We start from the raw sequence: 17,936 nt of genomic DNA on the forward strand, positions 1-17,936 counted from the left end.
TGAAATGTATTTTTGAATACTACATGTTAACGACATGTATTTTTGAATACCACATGTTGATGTATTTTAAAATATTACAGTTTAATGAATGTATTTTTGAATGCTACATGTTAACGACATGTATTTTTGAATACCACATGTTGATGTATTTTAAAATATTGCAGTTTAATGAAATGTATTTTGAATACCACATGTTGACGACATGTATTTAGAGTACCACACGTTCAGGACATGTATTTTTGATTACCACATGTTGATGACATGTATTTTTGAATACGACATGTTGGTGACATTTTTTAGAATATTACATGTCGATATAATGTATTCTGGATTACATGTTGATAATAAATTTCAACACTATTAACAGAAGCAAATAAATATATTAAATGAACATGAGGAATAAAAGTTATATATATATATATATATATATATATATATATATATATATATATATATATATATATATATACTAGCAAAAGTACCCGTCGTTGACTGGGTTCAAAAACAGCCTACAGAAAATGGACATTGATTTATGAAAGTATGATAGGTTATGAAAAGGAAGGGTTGTAAAGAGATAGCTTCAAATTTTGGGGTATCAAAACCAAAGCAAAATATGATGAAAGTAAAAATAAAATAGATAAACCCCATAATTTATTATAACATACCTGTTCACACTGAAACACTTATCCCAATATTCTGTGGATCTATATTAAAAAACCTTGTTAAACTTTGTGACATATTTCCATTCTATGGAGGTCCGGCGCGAACGAACACCCCATAATTTTATTATACCATATTTCTTTAAACTGAAACATAATTATCAAAGTATACTTACGCAGATAGATATGAAAAGTCTTTAGTAAAGTTTGTGCCTATTTCCATTCTATGGAGACCAGGCGCGAACGCAGACCCCACAATTTTATTATACCATCCCTAGTTAAGTTAAAACATACTTATTAAAGTATTCTTATGTACATCTATATCAAAAACACTTGTAAATGTTTTTTTTTAATTCTTAAATTTTTTATTTACATACTTTGTGGACAAGGTGCGTACGCTAACCCCACAATTTTAATGAACCACCGTTCTGCAGGATCAAACATACCCATTCCTGTGTCTCGATACATCTTCTATCATTATATGTAATCAGTTTTTTAAAATAGTCAACAATATAGGAGCCTATTCGTGACCACACACACACACACACACACACACACACACACACACACACACACACACACACACACACACACATTCAGCTTTATATAATAATAATAATAATAATAATAATATCTATCTATCTATCTATCTATCTATATATATATATATATATATATATATATGTGTACGAGCAAACAGTTAATAAAACATGTTAAAAAAACACTTTGAAATGAGTTAAACACATATTTAATCTGAAAAGGAAACACTAGATAATCCGCGGAGTTTCGAAGAAATACTTCCCTTCTCATCAGAGGGTAGGAATTAGCAAAATGCGGGATCGGATTTTGCATGCAAAAATATTTGATGAAACAACAAGTAAGTCAAAGATCTTATTTGAAAACAAAAAAAATGAAGCAGAGGGAATATGGTGAAGAAAAAGATGATTACACATGAATGGATAGTCTGGTGGAAGATAAATAATCCGGTAACGGTAAAATCCAAATATATAACTTCAAGAAAGTTAATTGAATTTCCATTTGCACAAGTAAAATCCAAGGAAATCCCGTAATTGGAAGAAGATGGTCCATAATAATCCAAAGGCAGAAATCCATGGAAAAATTCACAAAAATGTGTACAAAGAAAAAAAGGAAAAAAAATTGTATATATATATATATATATATATATATATATATATATATATATATATATATATATATATATATATACATTTGCGCATATTTTATTGAAGAGGATCTTCGTTCTCCTTTTTATGATCTTTCTTTCGAATTTTTCTTGTTTTCGTACAAGTATTTTTGTTGTGGGATCCAAAGTTCTTATAAAGTCCCCTCGTTTACCGAACGTTTCGGTCTCGATTGACCATCGTCAGGGTTGTTCTTCCTGTGCATCCTATTATTGATTGATTTGTTCTCTGTCGTTTTACTGTTTTTATTACTAATTTACTATGTGTAGTTTCGCCTAATTTGAATTTTTCCCCTTCCTCTTCACCTTTATCGTGTTAGAATAGGTGGAGAATTCCGCTGCTGTTGTCAAAGTTTATTTTATTAATGGTTGAGTTTTTACTTTTTATTATTAATGCTTCTAGCATTGTTAGTCGTTGGTAATTATTGCAAGTTTTTAATATGGTCAACCGAGACCGAAAACGTTCGGTAAACTAGGGGACTTTATAAGAACTTTGGATCCCACAACAAAAATACTTGTACGAAAACAAGAAAAATTCGAAAGAAAGATCATAAAAAGGAGAACGAAGATCCTCTTCAATAAAATATGCGCGAATATATATGTATATATATATATATATATATATATATATATATATATATATATATATATATATATATATATATATATAGTTTTTATATCATCAGAACAATAATGGAATTAGAAAAAAAGAAATCCCTTTCAACCATCGCGTTTCGACATTTTTTCCTAATTTTCCTCTTTTTTACTTTTCGTTGTTGTCATAACAAAGTTACATACACCTTCTATTGCTTATCTCTCATTTAATATATATTGTGACATTTTAGTCACTTGATTACTGTAGACTGTTCTTGTATAACGTTTATGCCATTACCAATGTTTAATTTCACTTAAATACCGTTTTGATTGACGGTGGCCCCGTGGTTTATGCCTTGCTAATGGAGACAGGGATGGGTTCGTTGCTGGGTTCGAATCCCACGACCAGCGGCAATCATAACTGCTTGCACTGATCATTCCGGAAAGATTGAACCACTTGAGTTTGTAGATATTAAAAATGATTATTTATAATTATATATACACTCGCATGTATGTCCGTTATTTAGCCTACATCGATTATTCGACCTATATTACCTCGTCAATTTATAATATTTTTAAGCTTTGCACCCTCTAATGCCAGTGGCGCATGCGCATATACATATACGTCTTTCTCTAACCAGGCATACTTATGCCTTAATATAAGCAGCCACACGCTCTATCACATTCACTCCTAACTGTCAACAGGAACATTAAAGCTCATCAAAACTGGCAAAACGCCACAGCACAAGCTCGTAAAACGTTTTCGTGATAGCATCAAGGAGAGTTTATATATATACGATGATTGCAACGTCTTGTCAGACGAGTGCCACTCCCTCAGACATTTAAAATCCATGAGCCCAAATGCCTGAGGGAGTATCTATACAAAGATGATGTTACAGAGTCTTAGCTTTGTACGACAGCTAAGTCTCTCTCTCGGTTCAAAATGTTGAGATCCAGCAACAAGCAAGAGCAAGATAGCCAGCAACGAATTAAACTGCAGACCAGCTTAATGCGGGTACTGGTCTCCCGCTTTATGGTTTTTTAAATCAGAGATTTGCTTCTCCTAGAAAGGTTGCCTTCACCACGGCTTACGGGAGCCCTCTCCACCCCAATACACATATACACACACAAATATACACGGTGCTAGTTGGCCGTTGACCCCAAAAAAGAGTTCATTCGCCCTTTTGTAAAAAACAAAAAAAAAAGGAATATATATATATATATATATATATGTATATATATATATATATATAAATTCTTTACTATAATAATTATTAATACCCACAAACACTCGTGTTTCATCTTTTCGGGAATCTCCGGTGCAGTGTGTCACGATTAACAACAATCCACAGATTCGAACATGTCGACATAAGCAATCTCTGGCTCCATTAGCAAGGACCATATCCAATCGGCTACCATTAACAGCGATAGATGTTATTGAATTTTAAACATTTATTTCATTAAATGTTTTTAACGTCAGTCAGAGTGATCTAGTCATTATATGACGATCTGTGCCTAAGAGCTAAACTGACCGACTTTTAATTCAACCGAAGGTGCTCAACGGTAAAAAACGAGTTTCTTAAAGGGGCGGACATAATTATTTACTATAATAATTATTAAATACCTACAGATACTTGTGTTTCATCCTTTCGGGAATGTAGTGTGTCACGATTAACACCAGGTGATTGATTTGAACCCAGCGGCAGAAGCAATTTCTAGTTCCATTAGCAATTAGCAAGGACCATATCCAATATATATATATATATATATATATATATATATATATATATATATATATATATATATATATATATATATATATATATATATATATATATAGATATATATATAGATATATATTATATATATATATAGATATATATATATATATATATATATATATATATATATATATATATATATATATTATATATATATAGATATATATATATATATAGATATATATATATATATATATAGATATATATATATATATATATATATAGATAGATATATATATATATATATATAGATATATATATATATATATATATATATATATATATATATAGTATATATATATATATATATAGGTATATATATATATATAGATATATATATATATATATAGGTATATATATATATATATAGATATATGTATATATATAGGTATTATATATATATAGATATATATCTATACTATATATATATATATATATATATATATATATATATATATATACATTGAACCGTTTGATCAGCTATTCAATTCTTGTTCATGCTAATCATAAGTGTTTTTGCTTACGTCTGAGGAAGAAATCCTTTCATGCTTTTCTCCCACTTTAATAATGTCTTTCATTCAGTGGGATGCCATAGCGTTACCTTCGTAATAGTAGGCCCACTCACTGAAAAATGACGTCACGCTTGAGGTCCTAGCAAGCAGAATTTGTCAAACAAACTATCAGTAATAGACAGAAGATTTCTACAAAAACTTAAGAAAACTAAAAACTTGCATAGAAAAAGAGAGAAGAAACACGAGTTTTACAGAGATTGAATTTATTTAATATTAATTTAAAAAAAAAATTGAGAATTACTTTAAAAATGAAAAGTTGTTTCTGCAAAAAAAAAAAAACTTTCTGTGAATAAACATTTTGTTGTTTCATGGATTTCAAAAGACTAAAGTTCGTTTATTATTTACTTACAAAATTACATTAAAATAAGAAAATAAAGAAACGCGATGCGATTTATACTGAAACTGAACTTTATTCAATATAAATTAAAAAGCAAAAACAAGAATTATGTATAATTTTTAAAAATTATTTGGACTATTATCCGCTACCTCTAGAACAGTGCTCGCCTGGAATCAAAACATATTTTATTTTATATATATATATCTATGTAAAATTTTATATATCTATATAAAAGCAAATAAGGTATTTGCAGTTTCTCTTTCAATTTTTCGATCATGTTCAAACGCATTTTATTTCCATTTGGTGGATTGATTATTTCTATTTCTTCTGATGAGTTAAGGGCAAAATAGATTCATTGATATAATAATTGAGTGATTTTGTGCTATGAAAAAGATACTTTTTCTTTAATTATTTGGACTATTATCCTTATCTTCTTGTTGATTTCTACGACGCTTCAGCCAATTATTCCTCCTTCGTCAGATTAACCGCGACGGGATAGGAATGTTAAATCCTCCAACTACATCCACAGCAAAAAAAAAAAGGTTGATATGCCGTAAAACCAAACCAAGTACATCCTCAGCAATTGCTGTCTTCAATAGCTGTTGTCATCTTACCACGGTTTGGTCAACCAATACTCTGACCGGCTTTGGGTGGGATCGAAACTGCTACCTCTAGACAATGCTCACCTGGAATCGTAGATGCTCTGCATCTCTATCCAATGCACCACGGGTCCCAAAGGGCAATCAAGGTTGAATTTTTTGGTTTTATGAATCCAATTGTTCTTCCAATTGTCGGGTCTGTACCGATTTTTATAATATTGAAATATGGAATTATTTTAGAGATGAGTAAATAGTATATATATTTTTATTTAATTATTTTAGAGATGAGTAAATAGTATATATATTTTTATTTATTTATTTTAGAGATGAGTAAATTGTATATATATATATTTTTTATTTAATTATTTTAGAGATGAGTAAATTGTATATATATATATATTGTTTATTTTATTTTAGAGATGAGTAAATAGTATATATATTTTTATTTATTTATTTTAGAGATGAGTAAATTGAATATATATTTTTTTTATTTATTTATTTTAGAGAGAGTAAATTGTATATATATATTTTTTATTTAATTATTTTAGAGATGAGTAAATTGTATATATATTTTTTTTATTTATTTATTTTAGAGAGAGTAAATTGTATATATATATTTTTTTTTTAATTATTTTAGAGATGAGTAAATTGTATATATATATATATTTTATTTAATTAATTTAGAGAGTAGTAAATTGTATATATATATATTTTTTTAATTATTTTAGAGATGAGTAAATTGTATATATATATTTTTTATTTAATTATTTTAGAGATGAGTAAATTGTATATATATATTTTTTATTTAATTATTTTAGAGATGAGTAAATTGTATATATATATTGTTTATTTTATTTTAGAGATGAGTAAATAGTATATATATTTTTATTTATTTATTTTAGAGATGAGTAAATTGAATATATATTTTATTTATTTATTTATTTTAGAGAGAGTAAATTGTATATATATATATTTTATTTAATTATTTTAGAGATGAGTAAATTGTATATATATATATTTTTTTTAATTATTTTAGAGATGAGTAAATTGTATATATATATATTGTTTATTTTATTTTAGAGATGAGTAAATTGTATATATATATTTTTTATTTAATTATTTTAGAGAGAGTAAATTGTATATATATATTTTTTATTTAATTATTTTAGAGATGAGTAAATTGTATATATATATTTTTTATTTAATTATTTTAGAGATGAGTAAATTGTATATATATATTTTTTATTTAATTATTTTAGAGATGAGTAAATTGTATATATATATTTTTTATTTAATTATTTCAGAGATGAGTCAATTGTATATATATATATATTGTATTTAATTATTTTAGAGATGAGTAAATTGTATATATATATATTTTATTTAATTATTTTAGAGATGAGTAAATTGTATATATATATTTTTTATTTAATTATTTTAGAGATGAGTAAAATATATATATATTTTTTATTTAATTATTTTAGAGATGAGTAAATTGTATATATATATATATATTTTATTTAATTATTTTAGAGATGAGTAAATTGTATATATATATATTTTATTTAATTATTTAAGAGATGAGTAAATTGTATATATATATTTTTTATTTAATTATTTTAGAGATGAGTAAATTGTATATATATATTTTTTATTTAATTATTTAAGAGATGAGTAAATTGTATATATATATATTTTTTATTTAATTATTTTAGAGATGAGTAAATTGTATATATATTTTTTTATTTAATTATTTAAGAGATGAGTAAATTGTATATATATATATATTTTATTTAATTATTTTAGAGATGAGTAAATTATATATATATTTTTTATTTAATTATTTAAGAGATGAGTAAATTGTATATATATTTTTTATTTAATTATTTTAGAGATGAGTAAATTGTATATATATATTTTTTATTTAATTATTTTAGAGATGAGTAAATTGTATATATATATTTTTTATTTAATTATTTCAGAGATGAGTAAATTGTATATATATTTTTTATTTAATTATTTTAGAGATGAGTAAATTGTATATATATATATATTTTATTTAATTATTTTAGAGATGAGTAAATTGTATATATATATTTTTTATTTAATTATTTAAGAGATGAGTAAATTGTATATATATATTTTTTATTTAATTATTTTAGAGATGAGTAAATTGTATATATATATTTTTTATTTAATTATTTAAGAGATGAGTAAATTGTATATATATATATTTTTTATTTAATTATTTTAGAGATGAGTAAATTGTATGTACATTTTTTATTTATTTTAGTGATGAGTAAATTGTATATATATATATTTTTTATTAGGATAATAAGGAGAGAGAGAGGGGGAGAGGAGGGAAGAGAGAACGTCAGAGAAAGAGGGGAGAGGGTAAAGAGATACAGAAAGAGAAAAGCGGAAAGAGGATCGGGGAAGGGAGAGAATATGAGATAGAGGGAGGATAGAGGAACGGGTATAGGGAGGAGAAGGGAAAAGAGACAGAGCAGGATAGATGGGAAGAAGAGGAGGATGAATATAGAGATAAGGAGAGGGGAATGGGTAGAGATAGAATTTTTACACACACTTTTTTTAACTATCCCTATTTGGTTGTTCATACCCCTCCCGGACAACGCCAGGTAGCCATGCTAGTAGGCACATATTACTTACAAAGAAGGTGACTTGATACAGAGAGAAGATAGGTGAGAAATAGACAAAGAGATAGATAGATAGATAGAGAGAGAGAGAGAGAGAGAGAGAGAGAGAGAGAGAGAGAGAGAGAGAGAGAGAGACATAAACATTTTATCAATACTTTTTTAATTCTTCTTTTTTTGTATTTTTTGTTTTTTTAGCCTCCCGACAAAAGGATGATGGACCTGTAAATTCACCCTTGTCCGTTCGTCCGTTCGTCCGTCCGCACTTTTCTCAATAACTACGCCTTGGAATTATTTGAAATTTTGCACAAACGTTAAATATGATATGAGTAAAAAAGTAACAACGGATTTTCCGGGAAAACTCCAGCTGCCCCCCCCCCCCCCACCAGTGGTGCCTTTCGGGTTAAAATGGCTAAAATTGACACTTTTGTGATTATTTAAAAAAAAAACTGAAGCCTTGGATTTTTATAAAACTTTCTGAAAATTTGTAACTAACTGATTTCTATATAATTTTGTTTGTCTATATTTCGCGATAACTCTTGGGTGTGCCCGCAGGGGCTCTCTTAGGGCATATTTTTGGGCCTATTTTACCATATTTGTCCAAAATTTTCTGTGTATATCTATTTAGCAGTTTTGCATGGCGCTGAACTCAAATTTAAATACATTAAGGCCTTGGGGACTTTGGGGGCTAAATGGTGGGGAGACAAATGCTGAACTTAGTCATTTGTTATGCCTCGTTCACTGTGCACCTACAGGGACTATGCATGCTTCACTTGTTGAAATTATTTTTTCCATGCCCCCGGGCAACGAGGAGCAGGTATGCTAATAGTAGATAAAATCTTAATTTCTACGTTTTTGTATTTTTCTATGGATTTTGGAACAACATCTCCACATAGTTATACACCTGCACACCCACCACCACATCTTTTAGCCCAACCCCCAACATCGGAGCTATGTCGGCTCCACCCTGTTGCGTGTACGTATGTTTGCCACGATAAACACCCGGAATATTATTTCAAAGGGTCACGGTGTCAAATAACGCAAGTCATTGCGTTTTTTCCTCCGATTAGATTTCAACACAATGGCTGGTGGTATTCAACAAGACATTCCTTTGAAATGATGTCTCCAGATTTGGTTACAACATACCGACACGAAATCTTTTTGAGTATTTCTTTCTTTCATTTTTGTTGTTCAATGCGACGCATAGAACTATAGGCTAAACTTACCTCTCAAAGAAAAATGAAGAACCAGTATTATAGAGGTCATAAAGAATGATGTCTTCAATGAAATTTTCAAGGCGATTTTTGAGTCGGTTTTTAGTTAAAATTAACAGGCCGGCCGACCGGCGTTGCCCGATCGTAAGATACGATTAAATATATTTTTATTCATGCAGATTACGTATTTATCATTATAGAGAACCTTCTTTATTGATTACGATATTGAATCTAATATTATATATATATATATATATATATATATATATATATATATATATATATATATATATCAAACTATATACATATATATATTAAACTATATATATATATATATATTAAACTATATATATATATATATATGTCAAACTATATATATATATATATATATCAAACTATATATATATATATATATATATATCAAACTATATATATCAACCTATATATATATATATATCAAACTATATATATATATATATATATCAAACTATATATATATATGTATCAAAATATATATATATATCAAACTATATATATATATATCAAACTATATATATATAAAACTATATATATATATATCAAACTATATATATATATCAAACTATATATATATATATCAAACTATATATATATATATATATATCAAACTATATATATCTATATCAAACTATATATATCTATATCAAATTATATATATCTATATCAAACTATATATATATATATATATATATCAAACTATATATATATATCAAACTATACATATATATATATATCAAACTATATATATATATATATCAAACTATATATATATCAAACTATATATATCAAACTATATATATCAAAATATATATATATATCAAAATATATATATATATATATCAAAATATATATATATATATCAATATATATATATATATCAAAATATATATATATATATCAAAATATATATATATATATCAAAAAATATATATATGTATATATATCAAAATATATATATATATATCAAACTATATATATTCATCTTTTATTGGTAACTCCTTGGGTAGAATTATTTCAGCCCCTGATATTTATATTCACACACACACACACACACACACACACACACACACACACACACACACACACACACACACACACACACACACACATACATATATATATATATTTAATATATATATATATATATATATATATATATATATATATATATATATCAAATTTTAGTAATTCCATGAATTTAAAAATTTATGACGTGAAATATTTAAATTTCAAATCAAAAGATTTTTATCATTCTATGTAAGACAAAGAATACATTTGAAATACTATAACTCCTTATCCTATATGATTTCAGTGTCTACCATCTCTTCAGAGGAGATAATATTAGCAAATAATAATTTTAAGTTCAAGAGAATGGTTTCATTTTTATTATATTTTAAAATCTTAAGGGCTTCATATCTATAAAGTCCACAGAATCTTTCCCCCGGCATATATGCTTTATAAGATCCTATTATTTCCAATTTTAAATTGAAGGGAATATTTCTATCATTGAGTCGCCATATATGTTTAGATAAAGCAGTCTTGTTTCTTAAGGAAGGATTTTTAAAGGAGTGCTTATGCATTGAAATCCTATGCTTAATAAGTCCAGATGTGGAACCGAAATAGATTACATTTTGTTTAATATATTTGTTGTCAGTTAGATTAAGAGTGGTATTGGTATGTGATAGGTTTGGTTGTATTTGATTGGTAGATTAGTTAATGGGGGTGTTGTTATTGAATAACTGTGTGGAAGAGTTAGATTGTGAAAAGGGATTTGTATGGCTGCTATTAACATAATTTGTATTTTGGGTTTATGACACTGTGCACCTATAAATCATATTTTTTTATCTTGCAGGTACCTTGTAGAGGACATTTATTTTTTCTTCTACAGTTACAGCCTGGTATAGTTTCTATATTTGCATTTTGTAACTTATCAATTTTTTTTTATTGTTAGAACTAATTATTTTTTGATGAAGGTTTGGCATAGTTGAGTAGAACACTTTGACCGTGTTCTTATTAAAGATTTTATTGTATCTATGGGGGGGGGACTTTAAAGATTTTTTCTAATATTTTAAAGAATTCCCTGGCTATGTTTGTCTCAAGATTTTTAGAATAAGGAGGGTTGAATCATAGGATTTTCTTTTGTTTTTACGCTTACAGATTTTGGTTTGTTGTTTATTTGTGTTAGTGGATTGCTTACGGTTTAATTTGTTTTTGTATTATATTTTGATTATTTTTTGCCATTCTTATGCGGGATGAGATGGCCATATTATAGGTTATTATACTTTTTAGTAGGTGTATTGCAATTATTATAATTTTCAGTGCAGTTTGTGTTTTTATCCTTTTTATTTAGGTATTTGATTTGTGATTTGTGTCCTGAGTTTTTAGGGGCTTCATTGTAATATTTTGTGTTTTTGTTAAATATAGATTTGTTAGAAGATAGTTTAGAAATTCTTAAAGAGACATTGGGAACTATTGATTTCAATATTGACTTAGGATGGTTTGATTCATTATGGACATATAGTACAGATTGGTTTGGTTTATGATAGGGTTCAAAAATAGAGATTTCAAGATTTAAGGTCACGTCTAAGAAATTAACTATTTTTTTTATTAGGGTCGATTTTTATAGTAAGTCCATAACTTTTAAAGAACTTATGCAAGGATTTAATTGCTTTTTCGTAATGCTTATTTATGGAGTTTGTTACGAAAATGAATCATCTCTGTATAGCCCCCACCTCCAATTTGAATTGTTCATGGAGTATACTATGAATTTCATCTAAAAGTAAAAGGCCTAAAAGATCAGTGACCTGAGCTGAGTCTGTCGACCCATTAAAACGTTAAAATGGTCAGGAGTATTGTTTCTGGTCCAATATTTGCTGTCAAAGGTTATTAAATATTTTCTAGCTAAGAGTATTATTTTAATTTCGTCTGGTGTTATATCTGTTATTTTTCTTGCCATTAAGAGGGAATTATTTAATAGAATTGGTGATATCGATTGGTAATAGGATTCGATGTCAAAAGAAAGAAATTTAAGATTATTTTTATTTTGAATGTTCGAAAACCAATCAATTACCTGGGTGGAAGATTGCCAAAGTAGATATTTTATTAGGGATTTAATTTTAGGGATAATTCTATCTAGAATATGTTCACTAACTAATCCTATATCTGATTTTGAGGGGCAGATGAGTCTAATTGTAGGGTTTATATTAAAGTCCTGTTTGTGATCCTTTAAAGAAAATCTCGGATGCCCGGTACTGTTATTTCCATGTATTTATCTATTTTAAGTTTAGTTAAAATATTTTTTGCGTCCTTATTTATTCTATTTAATGCTAACTTATTTGTTGTTTTATAGCTTTTATTAAGTTCCTTATATATTAGATTTTTATATTGTATATAGTCCATTGTTATTTTTGAATTTAATATTTTTAATCATGTTAAGCAAATCATTTTCAAAATTTTCAGTGTCTTTTTGGGGCTTTTATGTTTTTAGTTTGTAGTACTTGGCCGCTTTTCGTTGTTCTTCATCTTCTCTGAGGTTGGTATTTTCCATTCCTTCTAATCCCCTAAGTATACATATATATATATTGGCAGAAAGTCGTTATCAAGGCTCGTTTGATTAAATATGGCAGATTTTTTTTCTTTATTTTTCTGTTGATGTTAAAAATAAAGAAAACTCTGTCGTGTGTATATATATATATATATGTATGTGTGTGTATATATGTATGTGTGTGTGCATATATATGTGTGTGTGTATATATATGTGTGTGTGTGTGTATATATATATGTGTGTGTGTATATGTGTGTATATATGTTTGTGTGTGTGTATATATATGTCTGTGTGTGTATATATATGTGTGTGTGTATATATGTATGTGTATATATATGTGTGTGTATATATATGTGTGTGTGTGTGTATATATATGTGTATGTGCATATATATATGCGTGTCTGTGTATATATATATATATCCACAACTAGTTTGCTGTATCACAGCTTTTCAGTGCGGCTATACTGTCAACTCGACCGCCCAGACGATAGACAGTGCTTCTTATCGTTATGCCTTTTGTCTGCTAAGATGGGTGTGTGAAATTATAATGATGACAAGACACATAAAAATAATTCAATCGATCCATGTTTTATGCCACTAAATATTTTTTTATTTAATTTAAATCTAATATCTGAGAACATTAGTATTTGTTTACATTAAATACATTTTTTAGCATAAAATGCGCTTAACGTACATTGGAAGACTTTCAAATATGAAATAAAAATATTTGGACCTTCAATGACAATAACAACTAAAACAAAAATGTACAGCGCATTTTTTCGAATTCTGGAATCTATCCAATATCGAGCTTAATCTTTAATTTAATTGACGCGGTAGATTGTTTTTGTTCTGACAACCATACCAAGTTGAAGTGTTAAATATTAAGTTATTATGGATCATGGCTGACGGAACGGAAACAATCTACCTTCTAAATTATATAAAGGATCCATTTTGAAATTTCGTCTCGGTTTCTGCATTAGATATAACGATTCCCGAGTTCGACAAGACACATCTGAAGATGGGTGAGAGTTACATTTAGTGTAAAAATAGCAACCAAGATGAGAATGATAGTCCAAACAGTTCAAATAATACAAATTATCAACCCTTATCTAAAAAAAAATCGAATTGTTTATTTGTCATTATTTTATTTTCTGTAACGTTCGCGGTAGACAAGTGTATTGTGATCATGTCAACGGTTATCTAGTAAAAGCCAACTCAGTCACAGACAAAGGGAAAATAGTGGCAGTGTGTAATTTACGTTTTCAATTATTACGAATGCTGTGGTGTCCACCTTACGGATAACAATCAACTCTTTAACTTACTATAAAAATGGGAGAATATGCCTCTTGAGACTACGCCCAAGTTATTAACACTTGGAAGTCAGACTGACTTGTAATCACTCTTGTTGTTGTTGTTGTTGTTGTATTTTTCCTTTTTTCAATTTCTTTCGTTTCCATGTGGCGTGACCGCCTTTGGGACAGTAGAGCTCCCCATTTGGGGGGGAAATTAAAACTCCCGAGACATTGAAGAAGGCCGGGCAACTATGCTTGTATTAATTTTTAAGCCTTATTGCATATCCGGGCAGCGACGGTCAACCTTGCTGAAGGGAAGAGCTAAGTTACGAATGTTATTATTTTTGTGAAGCCGACATATAAATTTTATTGTTTGTTAGAAAATTGACAATTCGATGTCGTTTTGAAATCATAACGAATATGATTTCGGTTCTGGGGCCAGAAGAAGGGTCACGGGGGTCAACCTCCCTGTTCCTAGGATTCGAAAACTGCGAGTGTTCACAGAGTCACCAGCACCAATGCAGGGGATCGGGAATTCCCCTGGCATGACGTACTGATTGGCGATTGGTCTAGTAAGCGACCATACCTACCCTATCACCTCTCAATATAAGCGAATACTCGCAACAAAATCAGTGAGTTGGAGAGTTGAAGCTGGGTCAAGAGATAACCTAACACTAATCAAAGAGTCTCCACACCTTTCCCCATTCATCACCACTGTAAAACTATAAGGCAACCATTCGCCCATGTATGGAGTACTGTTGTCACATCTGGGCTGGTGCATCTGCTTCTTGTCTCTCGCTCCTGGACAGGGTTCAAAAGAGAGTCGCCAACCTGATAGGTCCTGAACTGTCATCTAGGCTTCAGCCTCTGTCCCATCGACGAGATGTTGCATCCCTCTGCCTGTTCTAAAAATACTTTAATGGTGAATGCTCTGACGAACTGCAAACACTTGTACCTCCACGACGTAACTTAAGTTTGTCATTCTTTTGTGTGAATAAAAATCTATTCACTTCCAGCATGACACGACATATCAACCCAAAGGTGAAATCGACGCTGAAACCGACCAACCAGATCTCACTGCGCCGAGAGAACTTGCGGAGAATTCCCTGTAAAAGACAATCACAATGCATGTGTGAGGGTTCACACCTGTTACCAGTGACCCAGAAAGGTCACATTTGGTCAGCTGTGATAAAAACCAGTTCACATCCACTTAATCCCGATTCATGCCTTTCTTCAGGACGCTCATCAGTCCACAACAATTAATTAAAATCTTCTATCAATCTTCCTTGTTTTTCTTTTTCCAGCCTCCAATCTGAGTTGGTGAAAGTCCCCGATTATTGGACCAATAAGGAGATTGGAGCTGAAGCCTTAAAGAATGGACTCTCAGACTATTGGATCGGTAAGTGAGTTAGGATCAAATTCACTTTTATCACTCTAATCATAACACATAAAAAGAACAGGTTTAGATTAACACTATCCGTGACGTCACGTGAACGTCATAAGCACATCGATTTTCTCCTCTAAAACTGGTAGTTGGACTTAGAAAATTGAATAATTGGATGAATAATTAGAATATTATTTTAAGAGAGCCAAACGTTGATTGAAAAAATATGACGCACTGAAAAGGCTTCATCAAGAATATTGCATTTATATCAGAGATCAAGTGTCTAGACTTGGAAATTGAAAGTAAAGTTACTGGGGCTATATCTTGTAAAGCTACTGGGCCCATAACCTGTAACGTTACTGAGCCCATAGCCTGTAAAGTTACTAGGTCCATAACCTGTACATTACTGGATCTATATCTTGTAAAGTTACTAGGTCCATAGCATGTAACATTACTAGGCCCTTAGCTTGTAACTTAACGTCAGTGGGCCAATAACCTATAAAGTCAATGGGCCCGTAGCCTATAAAGTCAATGGGCCCATAACCTATAAAGTCAATGGGCCCATAACCTATAAAGTCAATGGGCCCATAACCTATAAAGACAATGGGCCCATAACCTATAAAGTCAATGGGCCCATAACCTGTAAAGTCAGTGAACTCATAGACTGTAATGTTATTTGGCAATAACATGTAAAGTTAGTGTTTTCTTTAATGTATTAATTTATTCAGTGTAGAATGTGAAATGAAATTAAAGGCAAGCTTTAAATCAAGTGAGGAAATGAAAAAAAAATTTTTTCAAAGTAATGTAAAATATATTATCAGAGAAATGTGGTTCTACACTTCAGCTTTACTGTCCTTGATCAGTGAAGGAAAAATTCTCCAATTTTTGTTCCTATCCAAAGTGCCACTTTTTGGGGAGAGCTGGATTTTCCCCATATTAAAAATCGATCTTGTGTCTAACTCTGCCCTCGTGGAGAGGCAAATAAATAGGAATAGCAATGACAATGTAAAGCAGCTGCTGCTTTCTAGAAGTAAACGACAGCTGACACACACAAAATTTTTTTTTTAATTCACACACAGTTGAACGACAGCTGACACACACACACACACACACACACACACACACACACACACACAAATAAAAAAAAAATTCACACACAGTTGTACGGTAATAGAACCTTTCCTAATGTTATAACTCTACTTGACGGCATTTATTTTGGCATTAGTATGAATGTAAATGTTTAAAAATAAAGTTGAGGTATGAAATTTCGCTTAAAGTTGAAATGAAGTCGGAACACACTTTGTGTTATTTCGAAACGCAAGACAGATTCCAGAGTTCGACTAGGTGCGCCTGAAGAAGGTTCTAGATTACGTGTAGTCGAAACATTATGGAAGATTAAAAAAAAAAAAAAAAAAACAAATTCAAATAAAAAAGATAATTAAAGGAATCGTTTTTGGAATCGGAAAATAGGTACAAATTGTTCCGATTCCGATACCCCAAAAAGTTTCTGACTCCAACTCCGATTAATTGTCCCAACACTAATATATATATATATATATATATATATATATATATATATATATATATATATATATATATACAACAAACGTCTATATTCCAAATTCCAAGATATTGACCATCTTACAATTTATTGCGTTAAGTACGTTGACATGCGTAGTTTCTGAAACACCTGTTTCATAACGCAAAATCTTTCATTAAATTAGTATATCAATCAATGAATATGGCGAAACATGGCGTAATAAAAGAAAGAATGAAAGGTAATTGCAACTTCTGTTCCAATTTTCGAATTTTGTAATCATGCCCAGATACATAAATTTCTTTTCATGAATTTATAGGTGCTTTTTCTTCTGACGAGTTAAAGGGCAGAATAAATTCATTGATTGATATAATAATTAAATGAATGACTGCGCTACAAAACAGGTTGCTGTCAGGAATTGCTCATGTCAAAGTACTTAAAAGAGTAAATTGTAAGATGGTCAACATCATGAAATTTAGAATATACACTTTTGTTATTTATTTGTTATATATCTATATATCTATAAAAG

General features: G+C 29.1%; 1 protein-coding gene across 3 annotated transcripts in view; it reads left to right on the forward strand.

Moving 5' to 3' along the window:
- LOC145297770 (uncharacterized) overlaps positions 1–17,936 on the forward strand; it is a 576,130-nt gene that overhangs the window by 159,976 nt on the left and 398,218 nt on the right. For all 3 annotated transcript variants that reach the window (XM_080144014.1, XM_080144016.1, XM_080144015.1), the window contains exon 4: positions 15,791–15,885. In XM_080144014.1, the coding sequence (XP_080000140.1) occupies positions 15,791–15,885 (95 nt within the window). The remainder of the gene's footprint in view (positions 1–15,790; positions 15,886–17,936) is intronic.

Source organism: Euprymna scolopes, chromosome 18, assembly GCF_053919585.1.
Source record: "Euprymna scolopes isolate OS-2025 chromosome 18, ASM5391958v1, whole genome shotgun sequence".
NCBI lineage: Eukaryota > Metazoa > Mollusca > Cephalopoda > Sepiida > Sepiolidae > Euprymna > Euprymna scolopes.